Here is a 23,640-nt window from a genome sequence, read left to right as displayed (position 1 = left end):
CTGTCTGCACAGAGATGGGGCTGTAAAGATGATCTGTGACCCATGACACTCGATCTTTGGGGCGTTTCTTCTTTTCAGTAATGGAGGTTGAGTGCTGAGTCAGGTCAACATCGAGTGAGAATGAACACTGTGACAGCAGGTCCAGTGCCCTGCGTACACCAGCTAATTCAATCCTTATCATTATTCTAGGAAGTTTCATTTACTACTCTTGTCTCATAGATAGGGAATCTGAGGCTCAAAGAAATCAAGTCACTTGCACAAGTTCTCCATGGCCGGGAACTTGGTCTTGAGGTTTGAAGCTAGGATTCGAACTTGATACAGTGAAATGAAGGGGGACAATTCATCCCAGTCTGTGTGAGACTAGCTTTATTTCAGCACCACAAGTCCCACATTCTGGGAACCTTCTGTCTCAGGCGAAAGTGGGGAGATTGGCTACCCAAAGTGGAATTCTAACCGTGGACCATTCAGTATCTTGTACAACAGGAACAGAGAAACTTAGGTTAGAGAAGTTGACCTGATTTTCAATATCAGCAGAAAGCCATCACTCAGCAAAAAGATCTCTAAAGACTTACTCCTTAAAGTGTGGTCAGTAGTCAGCAGCACCGACACCTCCTGGGAGCTCATCTGAAAGGCAGACTCTCAGGCTGCACCCCAGACCTACTGAATCAAGATCTGTGTTCTAATATCATCGGGGGGGGGGGGTATTGTCTGAACATTAAATTTAAAGGCATGATTCTAAAATCCTTTCTAGAACTATATGCCACTGTGATCCTGAATCAGCTAAGCATAGCATGAATCTCTTTTGGATACCAGCTCTAGAAACAGTCCCAAGGATAAGGGAGGGGGGGCTCACCCCTAAAGACGTCTACTTTGAAACCAGGGGGCAGCACAACGCAGCTTGTAATCAGGTCCAGATTTCACACTGTCGGCTGATTTCTTCAACAGAGGTGGTGTGTTGAGAGGAGAGAACACAAGTTTTGGACTCAGACTGACCTGAACTGGAGTCCTGACCTGCTGCATCGGTGACCCAGCAAGCTGGGGATTCCTGGGGAGCAGGGCACACTCTGTAAAGTGCTTAACATTACCCTTCTCAGTGGTTCTCAGTCTGGCTGTCCTTCAGAAGCAACTGAGGCAGTTGAAAAGGTTTAAAAGAAATGCAGATGCCTGGGCTCCAGCCCAGAGAAATGAGTTTAATCAGACTGCCTCGGAGCCTTGAGAAGAGCATGGTTTCCCAGAGGATTCCTTTGTGGAGCCAGGATTTAGACCCAATGGCCTTCCTCTTAAGGATGGTGGTGAGGTGCCAATGAAGTAATCACACCAGCCCCTGGCACAAAACAGGCATTTGGGCTCTGCGAAATTCCCCTCTTCTGTCAGTGGCGGCACGTCACCTGTCAGCACCAGGACTGCTCTCCACAAACGGGAGATGAAAAATTCTCTGAGGAAACCAAGAGGTCCCTAAAGTCTATGCCTTGGGCTTCTGCCTGTAGTGTTCTTACTTATTCAGCACTTTAAAGTTAGGAAAACCCAGGAAATGGTGCCCCCAAAGAACTAAGTTACCAGAAGTTAGTATTTGGGATCTTACACTTTTTTTTTTTCTTTTTCAGGGAAAAAGAAAGTTTTTAAGTAAGTAACTTCTAATGCACCATTTAACTGATAGAGCTTCCTTACGACATGGCTCCTAAGAATCCCCAAAGCCCTATAAGTTACAGTCCACGGATGATTCCTGGGGCAGCTACTAGAAACACGTGGCAGTGACCATGTGCCTTCCAGGTTGAGCACCATAAGGGCATCTTTCCCCATTTGTTACCTCTGCATTGTCTCAAACAAAGGCATCAAAAATTATAAACTGTCACCAGGCTTGAGACGCAGGCTTTGAGAGAGATACTAATAATTCCATACAGGAAGGACAGAATGTTTTGCCTTAATTTTTTTTTTTTTTTTTTTAGTAGCAGTGCCAGTCAGCCAAAGAAATCAGTGTTTAAAAGTCGAGCAACCCATGGAAGGAGAGAGAGAAAAATCAATATCAAAGCCTTCTTTCCTTCCCAAGCACCTATTAATAAACTCCCTCTGCTTTCAATGTGTCTGTCCCCATTAGAGGCTCAGACAGCAAGGAGTGTGGGGCGTGGAGTCTTTCCAGAGATTTTCTGCCCTGCTCGTTTCTCTCTCCTGCCTCTGCTTCCGCCATGTCACTTTCTTAGAGAGTAAGGACAAAGAACAGATTAGAAGTGGCCTCAGGGTACGTCTAACCCCTCAATACATGGGGCTGTTTGAGGAGGTAACTGAATGCCCCGGTCCTCAGTGCACTCAGATATCTCTGCTGCAATGCTAAGTTGCACAGCTGAACAGATGTTTCAAACTGTGACTTTTTTCAAAATCTGCTCCTCTCTAACTCAGCTGGTTTTCACATCCTCATAACAAGGCCCATTCGTGTGATGCAGATTATGAGGCCTGCTTCAGCATCTCACTGAATCTGTCAGACCTTCTCACCCATTGCAGAAAGGGAAAAACTGACGCAGAGAGAGATCCGCAAATTTGTCCGATGTCACCGTAACCAGAACACGCCAGGAGGAGCTTAAACGGGGAGGACTGGTGAAGAATCCCTGAAAGCTCTTCAACTATCATCCTTTCCCTCCTCCCTGCATCTCCCCGAAGCAAACCTCTCGCTGATAACTGACGTCTGTTTGCAGAGACACTGTCTCATTTAAAGTGCTAACTTACACCAGGTGTCAGATCTTCCTCCAGGTCCCTGGCCAGTTTGCCCTGAGATCTGTCTCTCAAATATTCCCTGGACTGTCTGGGTGCTGACATGAGCAAGGTACTGCCCAGGTTGGCCCTCTGCTCAGTTCCGCCAAAGAGAGGCAGAGGCATGCACTGGAGGGTGTGTGAAAGGGAGAAGTCAGCCTATTTCTCCATCTCTCTGTGCCTGAAGCTGAATCCTTCCATCCTCAGTGTCTTAGGTCAGCCATGATTCCAGCCCCCACCAGGAGGCACTGGGTCCTGGCCTCCAGGACCCCATTTCTCATCTCCACATCTTACAACTACCAGTTTCTTGCTGTTGCCAATCTCTGGGCTGCCTCCCTACCCCTCATGTGGCTTCCAGCTCCTCTACCACCCACATAACAAGTTAACTGCATTAAAGCCCTCCTTTGTGAATTGATTGGCATGGATCCTGTTTTCAGGTTTGACCCCAAAAGGGAACTATCATATTTTTTTTTTAATTTTATATTGAATCTAGAGGGGAAAAGCAAGAAAGAATCAAATTTTACTGATGGCTCATGGTGTACTTCCCGGGGCTTGGCACTTTCATACGCCTTGTATATTTTAGTCCTCAAAATAGAACTGTGGGAAACACATTACCACTATTCTCCTTTACACACACACAAAAAAACTGGATCTCAAAATGTGAGGGGACTTGCCCACGGATAAAGAGCCAGTAAGTAAAAGGGCCGAGATCCTAAAGTAGGTTGTTTTTTGCTTATGTGTCAGTCATAGAATTAAGGACCGAGTTGAGACTCCATCTTGAACAAATCCTGGAGAGAATGTCTCTGTAAATATCAAAGTTTGTCGCACAAATGACTTGTATTTTTTTTTTTAATGACAAGCATTGAGTTAAATAGTGAGACAGCAGGTATATACAACATATAATTAATATAAGCATATAAGCCTTAATAGCTAACAATGCCTTGGAAAACAGAAGCAGTAGAGAAAGCCTGGTTCCTGCCCCAGGCTGATTCATGCCTTTTAATTAGATTTTTTTTCTGATTATTAATTACTTGATGTTAAAAAAAAAAAGGCAGAATAAATAAAAGTCTGAATTATATTCAGACTGCTGGCATTAAGTGTGATTCCACAAAGTCAAAACACAAGTATATCTTGGATCTCAGTCATCTGTAGTCATTTCTTTAGCTAGCAGCTGGAATATTTTTTTCTAGCATTATTATGACAAATAATCTTCCATTCATAAAAATATGCCCCTATGCTCTGCTGTAAAGAGTAAAGACCACTACCACAGGGAACTCTATTCAATAGCTTGTAATAAACTACAATGAAAAAGAATATATATGTGTGTGTAACCGAATCACTATGCTGTACACCAGAAACTAACACAACATTGTAAATCAGCTCTACTTCAATAAAAAGAAGAAAAAGAGCAAAAAGCACTAAAGTAAGCCTTAAAAGCACTGAATTGGAGTCTCGGCCTTAACATTTACTGGCTGTGTGACCTTGAGAAAGTTGTTTCGGCCATCTGAGACTCAGAGCGCTCATCTAAAAATAGGAGTAATTATATTTTGCCTACCTCCCACAATGGTTCATTTTCAGGATTTAAAAAAAAAAAAAAAGCATAATGTAGGTGCATTTTTAAAAATACCAATTGCTATACAAGTGTAAGGGCCATTGTATTAAACTCTGTTTACAGTCATTATTGCCTTTTTCTCCTCTGAGCAATCTGCCACAGGTGCTCCCCCTCATCAGCAAAATGCAGGCCTATGAAAAAGGGAAGGGTGGAGAACAATTTTACAAAAGCCTGGCAAACGGCAGTCAGCTAATCTCCATTTTTCTCAGCCAGAACAAATGGCAATTTTCCAGATGCATGGCCTTCCTGGGCATTTCCAGCTACTTGGACAGAAGGCAGTGCCTGCCTCTCCCAGCCTCCTGGGCAAGAGATGCCAACACCTGGGGCAAAGTCACTAAAACCATGCGTAGCTGCGAGCTGACACTGCGACTTGGTAGACTGACACCGTGACCTGATGGACTGATAAACCAAATGCAACCCCACCATCTCAGGTGATGATTTCCTGTATTCTTCAGAACTTTTTGAACACTGGTCTTACTAGTCTATAGATCTGTCCCTCTTCTCTACCCTCTGTGGAGTCCAATGAAGAAAGAAGTAAACCGAAACACAAAAAAATCTTGTGGAATTCCTCACATTTTGGCTTGTTTTTTGTTTGGGGGGAGGTAATTAGGTTTATTCGTTCATTCATTCATTTAAATGGCGGTACAGGCTGCCCAGGAGAATAGTGACACTCTCCTGTTTGGATAGCTTTCTTTAAGATAAAGACACAATGTCCATCAGAAACCCCATGGACTTGCTCTTCCTTCAATATTATGTGATGTATGTCCTGGTACATGTTTCAATGTTCCAAGGAAAAAAATTGTATTTTTATTTTCCATATTCATATGCCTATAAACTATGTCTGTATTCTAATACTCATCTTGAACCCAGGATCTCATACATTCTAAGCATGAGCGATACCCCTGAGCGATACCCTCCCCACCGAATTCCTGACATTTATCTAATGATCTAATTTCTAAGGACTAGTCCTTACTCTTACAGATTTGAAAAAAAAAAAAAAAAAAAAAAAAGGCAGTTAATGTTTCCGGCTCCAAGAAGCGCATTTCTCTTGTCAATGCACATACAGGGAACAGTAGCCTTGAGGGTCCTCCGAGGAAGTGCATCCCCTTCCTCTCTGATCTCCAACATCCCTTCCATCTCGCACTGTCAGCACCTACTGGCAAGTGCCTATGTGCCTGGCGCTGGGCTGAACGGGATGCTGAGGATACAGAGTCAACAAGACTTGAGCATTTAAAAAACCTCAGCCCCAGACGTCATCCCTGCGCCCCAGACCCCACCTCCCACCAGGCGCAGTGGCGCTTTGGGACAGAGAGCATTTCTCAGACCACCAACCCTGACCCTGACGCCGCTGCGATTTCCCCTCTGACCTTGGCCAGGTTACATTTCTCCTTCCTCCTCCATTTACAGAAATGTGATTATTGCAAGTGGGTAGAAAAGGGGGAAAAAAAAGAAAAGAAAACTGAGCGGTTGGGAAAGGAGAAGGAGTTCATTGCATCCGACCCAGTGTTCTCATAGAAGTTCCTCTGCATTTAGAAGTTCTCTGCACTTCAGGTTTCAGAATTCAGAGGGTTGCATGGAAATGCCTTCAATTTTAAAGGCTGTGCAAACCTGGAGTTCACGTTCAACGAAGACCGACTTCCAGCTGCTTCATAACGATTTCAACACAGCAACAGAGCAGAGCGTCTGCCGATTTTCAACCCTAGCAATTTGGTTCAAGCGTGATCTCAACCACTTTTAGCTTTGATATTTCTAGCCACCTCTTATGCTGTATTTTCTCTTAATGCCACCAATCATGTGTGAAATTCTGTTGCAAAACTAATCTTTGTGGGAAATGATATGTAATGACTTCTTTAAAGAGAGACAGAGAGAGAGAGAGGGCAGTGATTATGACCTTTGTTGTTTCTGACATGTTTTTCATAGTGTAATACAAGTGGAAACATCTCTTTCTCAAGGTCAAAGTAGAAATAGTTTTCTGCTTGTACAAGCATCACTGTTTCTTAAGCAGGAAAAGCCTTGAAAATTATCTTTATGGCTTGATTTCAAAAACCTCTAATGTATATAATGGTTGATAAACTTGAAAGCCCACTGTGCTCAGAAAAATAGCTTGATATCCATCTTATTCAATCAGTACTTTATGTTTTACCTTTCCAATGATGTAAAAAGATTTAAGAAGACACAAAAGATGGGAATGAGAAATCTTATTTGGGTATTTATACAACAAGGCACTATTTGATGATCCAGTGTCACACACACAAACACACACACACACACACACACACACACACACACACACACACATACATAGTAGCTAACATATCTTGTCTTACCAAGGGAGGTTTCAGTCAAAAGCAGCTGTGACCAGATATTCTGCAGTGGAAGTCAGAAACCACTAATTTAAATTTTTCATTTGTTTTTTGGAACAATTATGCCACCCACAAAAGGGTAACTTTGCAAGTTGTCATTATCTCATGAATTTTGGAACTTATCCCTTAAATAAACCCATCTCATTTCCATATAATTACAGCAACTAAGAAGGTCCTGGGGAAAAAAAAAAAGAAAAGAAAAAAGTTTTGCTAAAAATGTAAGGGTCCTAATCAGTAATCCCTGTAACTGGCATCTTGATCACACTTGGGATTTGGTTCCTGACAATCAGAAAATTCGTATGAACTTGAAAGAGAAATGTCTTGAGGGAGTTCGCTTCGACTTCAGTTTCCCGCATAGGATGCTTTCTGACAATATTCACCTGTACTATTGTCCATCCCTGTTATGTATTAATTTATCGCATGTCATTTAGATTCATTTGTAATAAAACACAGTGGTAATGACTTCAAACTTTAAAAAGAGTAATGTGGACTAACAGAGTCCTTCCTGAATGATTCTCTCCCTCCGGCAGCCTCGGGAAATATAGTCCAGAGTGTTTGAGAGACTCCAGTGGACCTCATCCCTCATAGTACATCACTCAGTACAAGCTAATTAGGATGCGTTAAATGTTTCCACTGAAAACGTAAAAAAAAGGAATGTTTTCCTCTGCTGCCTGCTGTTGTCTGCTCATTTCCTTCCTTATAACCTTGCCACTTAACTGTTTTTCTAATATCCCGCTGCAGAGGTGAAACTTGATGGTGCAGCCACAACCCAAAGAGTAAATGCTGACTTGAGAATGTTCTAAACATCCCGGGGGAAACACAAAGTCCTTCCTGTGACAATGTACAAACGTGTCCATTATAGGCAAGGGAACAGGCTTCTGGTCTAGAATTTTCCCATGAGATTTTTTTTTTCCTCGCTGTTGTATTAAAAGCTTCCTCCACCAACTATTTTGTGTTGGGATAGGCACACCACTGAGTCTTTTTTTTTTTTTCTTGTTTTTCTAAGGCATTTTAAAGAAGACAGCAGATCTACAATTAACACCACGCTGAACTTGAGTGGCTCATTCACGCTTTCTAAATTTTGATCGCCCTTTTCCCCAGGTTTAATTAATACGCCATTAACTGTGGCGTTCAGAGGGAGCTCTGATCGTTGTCTCTGGGTTCTCTTCATTTGCTTAAGGTGTATCTTTCTTTCTTCAGCAGGATTCTCATGGAGCAAGCCCCGGCCCCTGCCTGGCTGTAAGTGCACTGTAGTCTCCATCGGGTTGATCTGCGGCCACACAGAATTTCCTCAGTGCCATCAGGCTCCGGTGATCTCTCCTGATGGCAAAGGGTTGCGACATGGCACCTCCCTTGGCCAACCGTGGACAATTTGTGAGGTTGGCATGACCGCTGGCAACCACTCACCACTCCTGCAGTGGAGAAATGTGTTGGGCCAGATGGAAAGGGGGAGGTGATTCAGACATACTTAGAGCAGGAGACAGAGCATGGGTACCACCTTCTGCCAGGATGCACTGGAGCACAGCACCGCCCTTCCTCCCACACGCTCCTCTGACCCAACTGTGACCAGGCGGCTTGGGGCAGGTGTGCTCACTGACAACCACCCACAGCCTCTGCCTTAATCCGGGGGAAAGTCTCCCAGCTGCTGGCTTTCATTCCCGGGTACATTATTAATGGCGATTCATCCTCGGCACATGTAATTTTTAACTATGTGAAATATTCATGGGGGCGGGGAGGGTGACTTCCTAAGTCCTGACGATTTTCCCTCGGCTCTTTGCAGTCGATCCCAAGCAGGTTGCTGACTGGGATTTTCCTCTTCTTTCTCCCGTGTGAAACCTTGTTTCTAACTCCAAGTAATGAATGCAAGATCGATAGAATAAGTAACAAAAGTATCCACGGCGACTGAACAGCAAACTCTTAAATCACTGCGCCTTGAGTGCAAATGAACAATTATTGAAAACGCTGCACTACAATTTCAATGGGAGATAAGAGGGAGGCTTAAGTCATTAAAAGGGTCCATTAGTCTTGTAAATCGGAGACAGCACACTCAAAACATGAGCTGTTCTGGAGAACTGGAAATATTACATATTCCACCAACTTGCACACACACGGCTGACTCCAGCTGGGCAAGGATGAGGTCCAAGCGTCCAGCCCCTAAGAGGAAAGAAGTCTGCAAAGATGCAGAGGCTGGGCCAGCCTGTCCAAGCAATGAGTCTTCAGTTATATTTGAAAGGAGGTGGAGAGTGAAGGGGGAGCAACAATGACAAATTAGATTATTTACAAGGGATGTAAATATCCTGCTTGCATATCAATTCACTGCGTGTTACAGCATCACATGCTCTTCATCACTCCCTGCTGGGGACACAAATAAAAGACTTCTGACACCTCTACCCCATTCCCACAAATCACCAGAAAAGCCCAAGAGTGCATTCTGGCTACCCCTTTGTCCCTCTTCTCCCAGACTCGATAAACCCTTTGCCGTTCAAAAACGAAGAAGAAAGTAACGGGCCACCAAACTGCAAAGTGAAAGCATTGTTTTGAAAAACTACCTGAAATAGCCAAAATTTAGGATACATAACCCCTCACACACACACAAATACACATATGTACATATACACATACACAGTCTTAGAGATTTGCAATGTTAGAATGCTGTTGAATCTTAACATGCCTGGATTGAATCGTTCCATTCTTGCCCCCTCTCTTGTACCACACATTTTATTAGAGACAGGTGGACTTCCAGAGTTCTGGATGTCAGACGGCTCGAGCGAGGGGCAGCATAACACAACCTGCGAGAAACAGTGTTCCTAAATACACACGATTTCCTCCAAGAATAGCAAAACGTGTGTCATGCCGGAATTATGATGAGACTGAACCGCGCTCATGACACAGAGGGCAACTTTAGCCTTGCCTTTCAAAGAGTACAGTTTCATCTGAAGTAAGACATCACATTTCAATGCGTGCTATTAAAAACTTGCATTACACAGTGAAACTAATTGCCCTCTGAATCACCCTGCTTTACCAGACTAGCAAGCAGTGAATAACTTGAGCTAGCCGAGAGAACATTTCTCCAACAGCCACAGGAAGATCTGGTCCAGCATGGATGGCCTCTAACCAGTACTTTCAGACTTCGCCACTGCTCTGGGTAACACTCCCTACTGACCACAATGACATTAGGCATTGTTGCAAGAGGCCGAAAACTTAAGCTAAAATTACAATCTCACTTCGCATCCCTCAAATATCATTACAGAGGCCGAAATTTTAGTTTGTCCAAAAGATATATCATCTTTACATAAGCTTTTGCATGCATCAAAGACAGATTCACCATAATCACTTATTTTATTCATCGCCAATAAATCCGCTTACCACCTCTATCACTACCCTCCCTGCTCTGAAGGAGGTTTTGTTTAACTCTGGATTCTGCTTGAATTTGGCTCTGAAATGAGGATCCTTTCTTTCAAATCAATTTGAGTTATTTTTAAGACTTCTTTTCTAATATGGCACAAATTAGAGGGAAATCAAAACTGCTGTCAAGACAACTAAAAGCATTCAGCTTTTGCAACGGGGGTTCCTTCCCATACTTTTGCAAATGTTCCAAAGGCTCCAGAAAACAAAACAAAGCAAATAGTACACACGGAAATAAATGCCCCAGAAACCAATTCTGCCTCGCTGCAAGTTTATCTTAATGCCTCTTTAATCTGAAAAATGACTAGCTTTCATATTGAAAGCAAGCCCACTCATCACCCAGAGCATCTGCATGTTGGAATGCTTCCTAGCCCCTCTCCGGTTGCTCTCAAAAACCTTTTAATATCAGATAGATGCTCTCAGGTGATGAGGCCTGATGGACCTTAGAGGAGGAGAGCATAACTTCAGGGAGGAAGAAAGATTATTCAGTCCTAATCCTTGGTTTCCTATTTAGTGAAGGGTTTTGCCTCCTCCCCTAGTAAGTTGCAGCGTTCCAGTGCGAAAGCACAGCTCCCAGCCCACTTACAGTGCTCCACGGATAGCCCAGATCTAAGCCTCAGCATGTTCTCTGGAAATGCAGGCAGCTCAGCAGAAAACCTGAGAGGTTTCCACCCTGGCATACAACTAAACTGCACCAATGTTTAGCAGCTCCAAGACCTAAAAGGGGCTTAAAATAATATGCATTTTGGGCTAGGCTGCTCTAGCTAGCCAGGAAAACTGGGATGGTGTGGAGGGGTGCTCTCAGTTGCTCGACCACTGCACGCCAAAGAATGTTTTCCCTTTCTGTCTCAGAATTAGGGGCAAACCAAAATGCTTAATGAAGCATCAATGTTGACTAAGCTTCCACAGAATCGGGAGCACAGAACTTTGTTTTACATTCCATTTAAGTTAGCCCATGACTTCCCACGCCGCACCATTTCTCCGTCCTCACCTAGCTTAAAAAAACAAACAAACAAACAAACAAACAAAAAACCCCAACTTCATGCAGACAAATCAAGGCAAAGTTTAGCCACCCCCTCCACCCCCATCTCTTCCCTTTTCCAACTTAAAACTCGTCTACGACTCATCAACAGCCCCAAATGTAGCACAAAGGAAGCTTTGAGGGCTGCACCGGCTCGATCCTCCAGTTGCCGGCTGGAGGGAGGTAGGTTTCATGTAATCTATTCTCGAGGCTTTTAAGATTTGCTAAAGGGCTCGTCTGCACCGATGAAGCGCCGGGCACCCCCCGAATTACATCATCAGAGTTAACACTCACCAAAATACATTATGTTTCTCATTAATCAGACAGCTGGAACCCCACCGCGGCGTCTTCGGCATCAGCTCGCACCCCGGGCTGACACGCAGAGCAAAGCCGTTTCATGCTACATTCGGTGGGAAGGTCCCCGGCGGAGAGCAGCGGGCGCCGAGCGTGCCTCCTCCGCCGGATGAGCGCCTCGCGGGCTGCCTCTCCCGGGCTACGATCCCCGGCGGCTGGAGCGTGCGCTCGGGCTGCCTGCTGCACTGCCCATCCTTACTGTAATCCGACTCCTCCTTGCGATGTCCTTGCCGCGCCTGTGACATCAGGACTGCGAGTACTACAAACAGACCCCCCCACTCCACCCCACCCCACCCCACCCCACCCCCGGTTCGCCGCGGCTCCGGGAGGTGCTCCGATTGCCTGCCTGGACCAACCATGGTTCTCGGGAAGCGCTGATGAGCCCAGAGACCTGGGAGGGGGCGGGGTGAGGGGCGCGGGAGGCTCTCTTAAAGAGAGAAGGGTCCGGATCCACCTAGGCGCGCGCGGGGGAAATTCACCGGGCTGCGGGAGGGAGGGAGGGGAGGGGACGGGGTGAAGGCGAGTTCTGCCATTACCGTGTAATTAGACACACTTCTATCCCGCCCCTCCCACGAATGTCATCATCCTCGCCCAAACTGAGCCTCCCCTCCCAAGTTTACATGGCAGTGGGAAAAGGAATGGTAATGGTGCCTCGTGCCTGCATTCTCTTTGCTGTGGGCCTGAGGGTTTGTTGGTTGTGATCTTTATTCCTAAGAGGAATAAAAGACTCAAGGGACCCTTGCTAAGGTAATAGAGGTTTTCACTTAGAAGTGATCAGATCACAGAAACTCAGCAGTGGGTAAAGAGTTGTTTTTATTTCTTGAGTGTTTTCTGAGCTAGATTGATAGAGAAATGTAAAGAAAAATAACTGGCGATAAAAGTGACCTCCACGTTCACAAGATCCCATTTGCTGCCTCCCTAGAAGGTAGCAGAAAGGACACTGAGGCTGAAATGACCCCTAAAGAGGAGAGAGATTCTGGCCTGAAAGATAACAAGATTCCGTCCTCATTCAAGGCTGGTCACCAGTATAATATAGACACACACACGCACAAGCACTCCCATTAAATTTGAGATGAACAGTCAAGGAAGGCAAAGCTTAGCAAAGCCTCTGGCTCCTCCAATGGTCTAATGAATTGTAGCCCTTCTATCTTACATAGAAAAGGATGTTAGAAAGAAATCCCTGAAAGCTACACTGATTAATACTTAAACACCCAGCGTGGAAAATAAACCCACAGAGCAAGTTCAGTTTCCCAAGGACTCATCACTTTGGGACCCAACTTACCTACTGGACCATTTAAATGTAAAAATTTCTTTAAAAACCTATAAAACTAAGAACTAAAGATAAAGAATTGTAATCAATGGAAGAAAGCAATGGATATATTTTCAATATGAGTTTTTATAGGCTATGGTAACAAATATTTCCACATTGTGATATTAAAATATTCCATGGTCTTTTCTTGCAGAATTCTGTATCTTTTGGTGGATTGAATGCATCTGGGAACTAGACTCTGCTGCTCCTAACAGTTTGCTGTGCAATCTTAGCAAAAAAAAAAAAGCTTAACCCTACATTTCCTCTCTGAGAAAAAGCTCTATAGTCAATATCCTCTCTCACAAAGGATTATATAGAATTTGGTGAATGCGGATAGATAACCATATATAAAATAGAAACGTTACAGTGAGTCTTAGGACACATCTGGTGATGCTCTTTTAGAAATATTCTTCCTTTAAAGCAACTGGAAGGAAGAAAACTCTAATAGTAAAGAATATTTACTTTTTTACTCCTATTTTAAAATTCAAAATACAAAGAACGTTACAGGAAAATCCTGAAGAAAACACATAATTGTTTTTCCTTTTGGACAGATGGACACCATCCAAAAGTACAATTAATGGCCCTTCCCTCAGGCAAAAGAACCATCTGGTGAGAGCTTATTCATGAAGCTGTCTTGACGGCGGACATGGGCTAGGGGGCACTGTAGTTCAATATTAGAGTTTTTGGTCCTTTCGACTTCCTGTAGTTAGAAGATGTAAGCACTGAGTTGAATTTAAAACAGGAGATTTAAGACACTAAAGGACTGTCTTAATAATTAATAACACCCTTGAATTTGCTTGGCATTTTGCAGTCACAAGGTCTCTTCACTTATGTCATCTTTCTTACTCTCTAACACACTGAGATACAGAAAGATGCTCAGAGGCATTAGGCAACTTTCTCAGTGACGTCAGGAAATCTCAGTAAAGAACAACTGTCTTAACACTGACTTATATGTTGAATTTACCTTAAAGTCCCCAGCAGAGTTCTTTCTTTGAAGATATGCATGATAAATATCCTATTTATAATGGTTCAGGTAAAGGTCTTCCCCAATCAAATTATATCACTGCATGTTCCAGGAAAAGAAAAGAAAAAAAAAATATATATATATATATAGTCAGGAATATACAGGCAGAGAGCATTTGGTAATAGAACATTCCAATCGGACTATGCCTGAAACAGCAGCGTGTAGCTTCTGAAAGAAGAGGCGGACCAAGGAGCAACTGAGTGTTACATTCACACAATGGAATTCTGTTCTACCGAAAAAAGGACGGGGTCTGCTTTATTTAAACGTGTATGCCCCTCCCACCTCCAATTCAGGGTTATCTGGAATGTCAAGACCTCAGATACAACAGTTGCTTATTTCTGGACAGAAAACAAGGGATTTTTATTTTAGTTTGACACATATTATTGTTTCTTCTAAAATTACTTTAGTTGTATATAAGATATTTTTCAAGGAAAAAAATGCGACTATTTTTATTTTGAAACAAAGTGACATCCAAATAAAGGCACAGCTGATGTTGGCTAGACATGGAGTTGTAGACATGCCAGCCGTGCCTGAGAGCTGCTGCCATATGTCACCTCTAGGAGTGGACCCAGCAGTTTCCAGGGAAGGACCTGGTTCACCCCCTGACTTTTATCTGTCTCTCAGAAGGTCTGAGAAGCTGAGAGATTCTAACGAGGAATCAGGCCACTGCTTGCCAGATAGAAATATACCTTTCACTCGTCAAACAAAGGATGCCCTAAAACCAGTAAAGCACTTGGAGTGAAAACATTATGGTAAGATGCAAATTGTTTCTCTGCTCAAAAGTCCGGAGAGCTGCCTGCCTGGAACCCTGTCTGCTTCAAGTGTCACTCAAAAGTTAATTAGAGTGTATCACTCATATGTGGAATCTAAAAAAAAAATAAAAAAGGAAAGAAAGAAAAAAGAAGACACTAATGAACTCATCTACAAACCAGAAATAAACTCACAGACATAGTAAAAAAAAATCTGATGGTAATGGGGAGAAAGGGGGTGGGAAGGGATAAATTTGGGAGTTTGAGATTTGCAAATGATAACCACTATGTATAAAAATAGATGAAAAACAAATTTATTCTATAGCTCAGGGAACTATTTTCAATATCTTGTAATAACCTTTAATGAAAATGAAAAAAAAAAAAAAAGAGTTTATCAGTATAGTCATTCTCGCTTTCCCTTCTCACAGTTGCAGACTGCCTTTGTCCCTCCCCTGGCTTTTCCTAACCCCCTTCCCTCCCCTCTTAGTCTCTGTAGCTGTCATCACCATCTGACCCATTACCGTGAACATCTGTTTATTTTGCTCTCTCTTCACCGGAGTAGAATCTGCAGGAGGGCAGAGATTTTCGTTGCTGTTCACTGTTGTCGCCACCATCCTTCCGAGGGTATCTGACACTGGTTGCAACTCAATAAATATCTCTGAATGAATGAATGTCTGAATGAACAGAACTGAGTACAACCGTACTGTGTGTAAAACATCACACTTTTCCATGTGCCTGCCGTCCATTCTTTGAGGTGGATGGTGTTTTATGCAAAGTGTTTACGCAGATAGAACGTGGCCATGCTTCGCAGCAGCTGTTCGTAAATTCCACGCAGCACAGATGCCAGGTAGTACTGCAGACCGCAGTCGGAGAGCCTGCTTAGCCTCGCGTTCTCAGAGCTGAAAGCAGCAGGGATCCAGCCCTAACTCTGCACAGCCCGTTTGTGTCTTCCATGCCTTCCTCTGAGCCTCAGTCCATTTTCATCTCTTACTTACATCCCCTCGATAAAATCGTATCTGATGTTCCTGCCTCCAGGCTTGCCTGAGTCCAACCCATTCTCCATATTAGAGCCATTATTATCTTTTTAAGAGTCATTCGAGTCGTTCCCTTGGTTAATACTCTCCGTTGTCTCTCTGTGTCACCTGCCAGGGCATGCAGGGCTCTTCACAACTAGAGCCCGGATCACACCTCAATTTATGAAAGTTTTATCCCTCACAAGTTCACTCCGGTCCAGCTGCAGACCCACAGTCCCCCTAAAGATGATATTCCTCTCACCTGCTCTCTTTAGCTGGGCGGTTCCTGTTCAAACTTTGGGTCTCTCTGTTCAAGCATTATTTCTGCTGAGGACACTTTCCTAACCTCAAGACTGAATGAGATAGTGCTCTCATTTTTTTTTTTTTTCATATAGCATATGGTCTAATTCCTACTCAAGCACTAAAACATAGTGTGCAAATTTCCCTTCACTTGTCTCTCCCAAATGAAAGAGGATGCTCTTTTTAAATTCTGTCTTCATGACTTAATACAAATCGGTATTTAATGAATGAATGAAGGGATCAGAACCTGATCACTCTGCACCTGGGCCAGAATTCCGTAGGCTATAGTGGAGTAAAGATGTTGTGGGATGCCTTAAAACTTCAAAGGTACCCCTTCTGGACACTCGGATGGACGATAGATGTACCTGTTGCTCAAATTCAGAAGCTGCTGAAAGAAATCAAGGAAAGCAACCCACAACTGACTACTGATAGTGATTCTCAAGATCCAAAAAAATAACAGACCTTCTTCATATGACTTCATTTTTGGAATCCCCAGGAGTGATTCATTCTCCAATGAAGTCATGGATCGTCAAGGTGATGGTGGACGTCCTTCTCTCAGTGATGTTAGCTGTTGGGCCAGCTGTTATTTTAGCCGTGGTTGTGACTCTGGCTTACATAAAACATACACATGTCACTTACATAAGACATACACATGTCACAACCCTGTTGTGGATGAAATGTCTATATCTCAGATATATACCAAGAAAAATAAAGGTGAAAGCACTCATGAAAAAAAATGAATCTGTTCATTCATCTCATATTTATTAAATAAATTTAGTATCTTTTGAATACTTTGCACCATGCATTTTGCTAGGTGCTGTCTCAGAGAGTTCGGAGGGCAATGGGGGACATGCCAGAGGGTTACCAGGAAAAGCAAGAGGGCCAGTGTGCTAGAACATAGTAAGTATTGGGAGTGAAGAAATAGTTGAAGTCAAATAGGTCACAAGGAGCTTAATACAGTAGGACTTTAACAGGTCATATCATAAGGATTTAGACTTTTATTCTGTCTTATGTAGAATGCTTTTGGAGTTAACATAACACATCCACTAGGGCTAATGCCTGGAGAATGGATAAAAAGGGACCAAAAGAAAATGCAAGGTGACCATCTAGGAAGCCTTTGTAGTAATCTAGGAAAGAGATGGTGGCTTGGACCAGGGTGGGAGCAGCGGAGATGGAAAATGTGGTTGGAGCTTATAAAGATGACAAAATGAGCCAATAGGATTTCTTGATGTGTTGGGTAAGTGATAGAAGAGAGAGAAAAAAAAAGAATAGATTACTGGAAATCTGGGGACCTAACAATTGGAAGATGGAATTTCCCCTAAGTGATGAGGAGAAGACTGTGGAAGAACATATCTGGGTCGGGGTTAGGAGGTAGCCAATTGGGACCATATTTAGTCTGAGATTCCTGTGTATTCTAGTGGAAATGTTCCATAGCAGTTTGGTTATGAGTCTGGAGTTCAGGGGAGATACTTGAACATCATATTTGAAGTCATCCTTTTATGGATGGTAATTAAACCCACGAGACCAGATGATACCTTCAAGGGAATATACATAGAAAAGAAAAATAAGGTCAACCCTGAGCCCTGGGACAAGTGCAAGAGACCAAGGATGTGAGTATCTGGTGGGTGAGTATTTGATGAAAGCACAACAGCCTGGTGAATGAATATTGGGTGACATATGGATGGCATTTGATGGAAGAACATTTATTTTAAGCCTGAGTTTGTCTCCATCTAGTATACCACAACCCAATGCCAAAAGCGTTTGAAAAGTGGAGAAGTAAGTAATTTGTCTATAGGAGAACAAATGACTTGTTCACCTGATATGTGCAGTGTTTTGATCAGAATTTTTAGATTGTGTAGACACAACTACAAACTCATAAATCATTTTTATTCCTAGATTCCCACTTGATGCTTCCAATGAAATGAAATGCCTAGGGACCGTAATCTGGAAAATTAATTGCTTAGAAGAAAAGAAATGATAATATTGTGATAAGAATGAAAATCCTATAAATACTATAAGACTCCCAAATTCTACCTGTCTGAGTTTCCCTGACTTTGGAGGCATCTAATAATTCCTTTCTGTATGTGGTCAGTTAACAGGGGCTTTTCCACAAGGTTTACTAACTGGCATTGAGGACCCTCTTAGAATTCTTACCTTGGCGTTGACTATGGCCTAAGCATGTTTATTCATTAAAAAAATAGCTCTCAAATACTCATCTGTCAGGCACTTTTCTAGGTCCTGAAGGCATACTGATGAAATTACAGAAATCTCTGTCTCCATGGTGCTGACCTCCTTGGGGTTTCCATAGTGTGACTTATCCAGTAGTATTTGGAACCTTTTCCACCTTTGTCTCATGCCGAGGAAAAAACTTAAAATGTCCTTCCCCTCATTCATTCATTGGTTGGAGTTGATTGCTTCTTTACCCCTAGGAGAACAGATGTAAAGGTGAACAGGGCATATCTACCATGTTCATGCTGTATCCAGTGCCTCAAAAATTGTCTACATAATGGGCAGCATGAGATAAATATCTGTTTTTATTGCATGTATTATTTATTAGAGTGAATAAATATCTCAAAAGTCTTCTACCTGACGCTCTGTCCTGATTCTGCTGAGACTGTGGTTATATTCTACCAGGACTGCCCTCTTCTGTTTCCCTGTATTTGTCTAGATAGTTGTATTCACCATCCAAACCTGCTCAGATACTTTGTTTTCTACGAAGTCTTCCCTGGGCTTATGTCTGACTCATGCGTTCCCCAAATGAGCTCCCAAACATTGTTTATTATAGTATTTATCACATTCCATCTCAATAATATGCCCAGTTATCAATATTCCCCAAGTAGAACGAAGGCTCTTTGGAGTCAAGGAAAAAAATCAATAAATAGTAATTCCTTGAGTTTTTTAACATACGTCGGAATATAGAAGAAATGCATGCCAAGGGCGTGGTATTTTGGGTTAATGATTGGAGTGTACCACTAACACCAGATGTTGTCCATGACTTAGGAAGCAGCTACCTTTGCTATGGTTGGAGACAAGTATCAGAATTACATGGACAAGGAGGAGACATCAAAAGCAATCTTAGGGTGGAGAGAGAATCCCAAAGCCCGGAGGAAGGGCCAACCAGGAACCAGAGGGCAGATCAACCATTAGGCAAAAGACAAATCAGAAATTCTGTGGGTGGAGCAGGTCAGGAAACCATTGTAGGAGCCAAGTATTACCAGAGTCCAGAAGAGTGTTTAGGCAGAGAAGGATCCAGGGAAAGTTAATCAACCCCCAGCTGCTCTTACGCGTGCCTTTTATTAGTGCGTTTGCCCTGACGGATTGATGGTCCTGACTCCCTTATAATGGAAGCATCACAAGATCCCTTTCTGAAGGCTCTCTGATTAGCTCCCTGTCATGCCTCCTTTTCCTTTTCTTTTTTCTCTCCAAAGCCCTTCTGGAACACGTTTATATTTTTATCTAGGTCAACTGGCCTCTTGCTTTCTATTTATGTAGATATTTTCTCCAAAAATCAATGGACTTCAAATCGTAAGTTTGGTGGTCCCAGACCACCTAGTTTGGTGCCACACTCATAGGAAGTCAAATTATTGTAACTATTCCCACCACTGGCAATAAAAAAAGTAATGAAGATCCTATATCACAAGGCACTGAACTCAAATATTTAAGCTACCATTCTGCTCCTCAAAGTACTCGGGGTCTTATTTAAGGAGGTGAAGCATACATACAAAAAAATAACTAAAAACAAAAGGAATATGAAATAAACAACAAATGAATAATCTAGGTCATGCTATGTAAGGGTTTGGTAAAAGATAAAATTAGGATGGTTTTGAGGTAAACCTGGGAAGCTTCAGGGAAGAGCTGTACTGAAGCTCAATCTTTGTTATTGGTTCAGATTGAAAAAATGCACGAAAAGTTGGCAAATGACATAAAGCAAGGGGTGGGTATGCCTGGGAGACAAAGAACAGATAAGGGTATTCAAGAGCAAGTTTCATGAAAGATTTTCATGCTACGTGAAGTTGGAGAGGAAAACACAGAGGCCATACTGGATGGGAGCTCACATCCCAGATTAAAGGTTTTGAATTTTATTTGACACGAGACACAGGAAGTGTTTGCTGAATGAATATATGAATGAACCTCAAAGAGTTTCCAAGGACAGAAACGTAATAATATGCCTCCAAAGATATTTGGGGACACAATACCATGAGTTAATGCATCTTGTGTAGCAGGTTGAAAGATCTTCTACACTCCAGAGGTTTTCAATTTTTCTTAAAATAAAATGCATTTATGGTTCCTGGGCAGCAATTTGAGAATCAGCCCTCCCTCCAACTCAGCCCCACAGCAAATGTGCTTGCAAACCAAATGGAAGAAGAAAACAACATCATATTGAATTTCTTCTTTTGCTTTAAAAAAAAAAAGATCTTTCAAGATAAATTGAGTACAGCTGTAGTAAATTTGGCAGCTTTAGGTCATGGACGTTCCATTTTTATATACACTCTGATAATAACCATGAAGAGTGAGCAGAAAGAGAGTGCAGTGTGCCCCGACGTTGCAAGAATTCACAAAGTAATTGGAAGTGTTTCCAAGTGTGCATAATTCTGTGCCTCCAGTCAAATACAGTAGATGGAAATTTGTTTGGTTTCCTCTGTCAAAACGTCTACAACACATAAAGAGAATGTGTAACAAAGGGCAAACAAAATCTTACAGTTGCAACATTCTTTTAATTATATTGCAATTTCGATCTTGGCTTTGTTCAAACCTAATAATAATTCTAAGGGCTCATCTCTGATCCTTTTGGTGGATAAAATGACGGACTGTGATTTTCACCCTTGACTCAAAAGTGTCAGTTCTGGAAATCTACAGTATTTGTCACCATGAATACCAGTTAACTGCAGCAGTACCCAAAGGAACTCTCACAGCCACACGTGAATATGACTGGAGGAACTTAATTAATCTTGCTGTCACTTCCATGATGCGTTTCATTAATTTTGCTGCTATCTGATCAACTGGCCTTCTCCGTATTGGAAATGGCTACCCAGCGCCTCTTGGAAAAGCATTTTCAAAACGCTTTCAAAAGGTAAACAAAGAGTCAAAATGTAAACAAAGAGTCACCTTTGTGGTAGGGAGCTGAACGTGACTGCAACAACTCTAATACGGAGGGAACCCTCATATGTCACATGTCAGATGAGAAAATCACAGCAAACATAAATACTTACTCTGTCGCGCACTGAGAAACTGCTTTAAAATCTACACACAGAATGTGCACTTGAAATAAAAGGTCATGTTTTTCTTTACATTCTTTTCATGAATAGTGATGCTTCATGCATTACCATGAACTGTACTAACTACATATAGACTATCATTCACAAGAAATCTAGACTATTTCACTGACTACTGGTAAGGAGATTAGATGAAAGCTGGATATAACTGACAGTATAAAAGTGAGTGCTGATTCATTGATTATATTGGCCTCAAGTGAGACTCTCTGTGAGTCACATTTTTGAAAGATTGCTTTGATATATGTAAATTTTAGGTTTAATTTTACTTACATGTATTTTTGTGTGATTTTTAAAATGCTGATCATAGTTTAATTTACTAAAAAATTGGAATGATTTTATAAAACATCACCACGTTTTGACCATATGAAGGCAACTCACACCAGTGGGATGACCATGCAGAACTAAAAAAGGAAGTCACCAAGAGGAAACACCAGTAATGTGGCCTCTTGCTTCAGGTGTGGAACCAGCCTCCGAAATAGTCTCCAGGGATTCTTGTTTGCCAGGATTCACACTCTTTTGTAGTCCCTTCCCCTTTTGGATGGGACTGATCTGTGCCACTAATTGGATGGTGTTGAAATGATCAAGTGTACATTTCAAGATGAGGTCACAAAATGCAAAGTGGCTTTTGTTTCTCTCTCTGGGATCCTCTCCTGAAGGAGGGGGGGGGGGTCTCCATGCTATGAGGACACTCAGTAAACCCTAGGAAGAGGTCCACTTGGCAAGGACCTGAGATTTCCAGACAACATCCAGCATCAACTTGCCACGCATGTGAGCAAGCCCATCTTGGCAGGGGACTCTTCAGCTTGGGTCAAGCTTTCAGATACCTGCAGCTACGACCAACATTTTTGACGAAACTCATGAAATACCCCAAGTCACAACCACTTGAGAAACTCCCAAATTCTTGATCCACAGCAAATGGAAGAGACGATAAACATTTAAGCTTTTTTTAAGCTTCTAAGTTTGGGATATCTATATATCTCTATGTATCTCTTTCAAAAAGACACATGCACCCCAGTGTTCATAGCTGCACTATTTACAGTAGTTAAGACATGGAAACAACCTAAATGTCTATCAACAGGTGACTGGATAAAGAAGCTGTGGTATATATATATACAATGGAATACTACTCCGCTGTTGCAAAGAATAAAATAATACCATTAACAGCAACATGGATGGACCTGCAGATTATCAGTCTAAGTGAAGTTAGCCAGAAAGAGAAAGAAAAATGATATCACTTATATGTGGAATCTTAAAAAAAAAAAAAGGCAAATCAGCTTATTTACAAAACAGAAACAGACTCACATGCATAGAGAAGAAACTTACGGTTACCAGGGAGGGAAGCAGGTGGGAAGGGTTCAGTTGGGAGTTTGAGATTTGTAGATACTAACTAATACATATAAAATAGATAACAAGTTTATACTGTATAATACAGGGAACTATATTCAACATCTTGCAGTAGCTTATAGTGAAAAAGAATATGAAAATGAATATCTGTATGCTCATGTATGACTGAAGCATTATGCTGTACACCAGAAATTGTCACATTGTAAACTGACTATAGTTCAATAAAATATATATAAATACATAACTAATGCCTCATGGAACTGTATCGCCTAGTAGGAACAAGGAAACTTCTGTACAAGAGTAACTAAAATGATGGCAATGTGATCTACAGCTCAGATGAGATAGACACAGATATAGGACCTTGGAGAGGGATGTATCCCTTTGGGTCTTGGTTTCTTAATACATGAAATGATGCTGTGAAAATGAGTGAGGGTCCCCGGGGTGAGACTCTATGGAGAGAGGTGGGGAAAGTACCACAACTGCACAGGGTGAGCCAGATGTCTCCTCGCAGAGAGTGTCTGAGACCTTGGAGGATTGCACAGTGTGCATTAACTGTCAAAGGAGTGCCTTCTACCTAGCTTCAGCTGACCATAAGCCATGAGGGAGTTCGAACCTAACGTTGGTTGCCAGATTCTTCCATTTCTTCCTCCAGCTTTACTTTCCATGACTAAAATTTTACCCACTTGATAAGTACTTTCATGTAACTTCAATTGGAAGCCATGCAGTTTAGAAATGATGATTGAAACAGCATCTTCTTTTCCCCTTCATTTGCATGCCCTGACATCTTTAGGACTCCATCCAAAGATCTCTGCCATTGTGTTCAACTTTTCCATCTATTCTTCCCTTCCAGCCCTCTCTCTACCCTTCCTTCTCTATGTCACCAATCTAACTTCTACCTTCACTGACCAACATACGTTCCTCTCTGCCTGGGATCACCCTCTCCCCTCAGTCTACTGGGTCCTTCCTCACATGTTCTAAACTTATTGAAATTTTGCTCATCCTTTATTGCTTTTTATTGTTTGGTTGGTTGGTTTGGGTTTGGGCTTACAGGAGAGATTTATCTGAAGAAATATCATGGCATATGAAAGCCACATAAACTCTTAATCTTTACTTCTGTGGTAGCAAATTTGA

At 42.3% G+C, this 23,640-nt stretch overlaps 1 protein-coding gene across 4 annotated transcripts in view; it reads right to left on the bottom strand.

Moving 5' to 3' along the window:
- ZNF385D (zinc finger protein 385D) overlaps positions 1-11,970 on the bottom strand; it is a 290,314-nt gene extending 278,344 nt beyond the window's left edge. Inside the window, exon 1 of one of the 4 annotated variants that reach the window (XM_032488687.1) lies at positions 11,438-11,970. In XM_032488687.1, coding sequence (XP_032344578.1) covers positions 11,438-11,459 — 22 coding nt within the window. In that variant the 5' untranslated portion in view covers positions 11,460-11,970. The remainder of the gene's footprint in view (positions 1-11,437) is intronic. The other 3 variants (XM_032488682.1, XM_032488691.1, XM_032488689.1) reach the window with 3 other exon arrangements.
- Positions 11,971-23,640: the final 11,670 nt, after the last annotated feature.

The sequence above is a fragment of the Camelus ferus genome, chromosome 1, assembly GCF_009834535.1.
Source record: "Camelus ferus isolate YT-003-E chromosome 1, BCGSAC_Cfer_1.0, whole genome shotgun sequence".
Taxonomy (NCBI): domain Eukaryota; kingdom Metazoa; phylum Chordata; class Mammalia; order Artiodactyla; family Camelidae; genus Camelus; species Camelus ferus.
The sequence above is the reverse complement of the archived record's forward strand: the minus strand, read 5'-3'. Positions and strand labels throughout refer to the sequence as shown.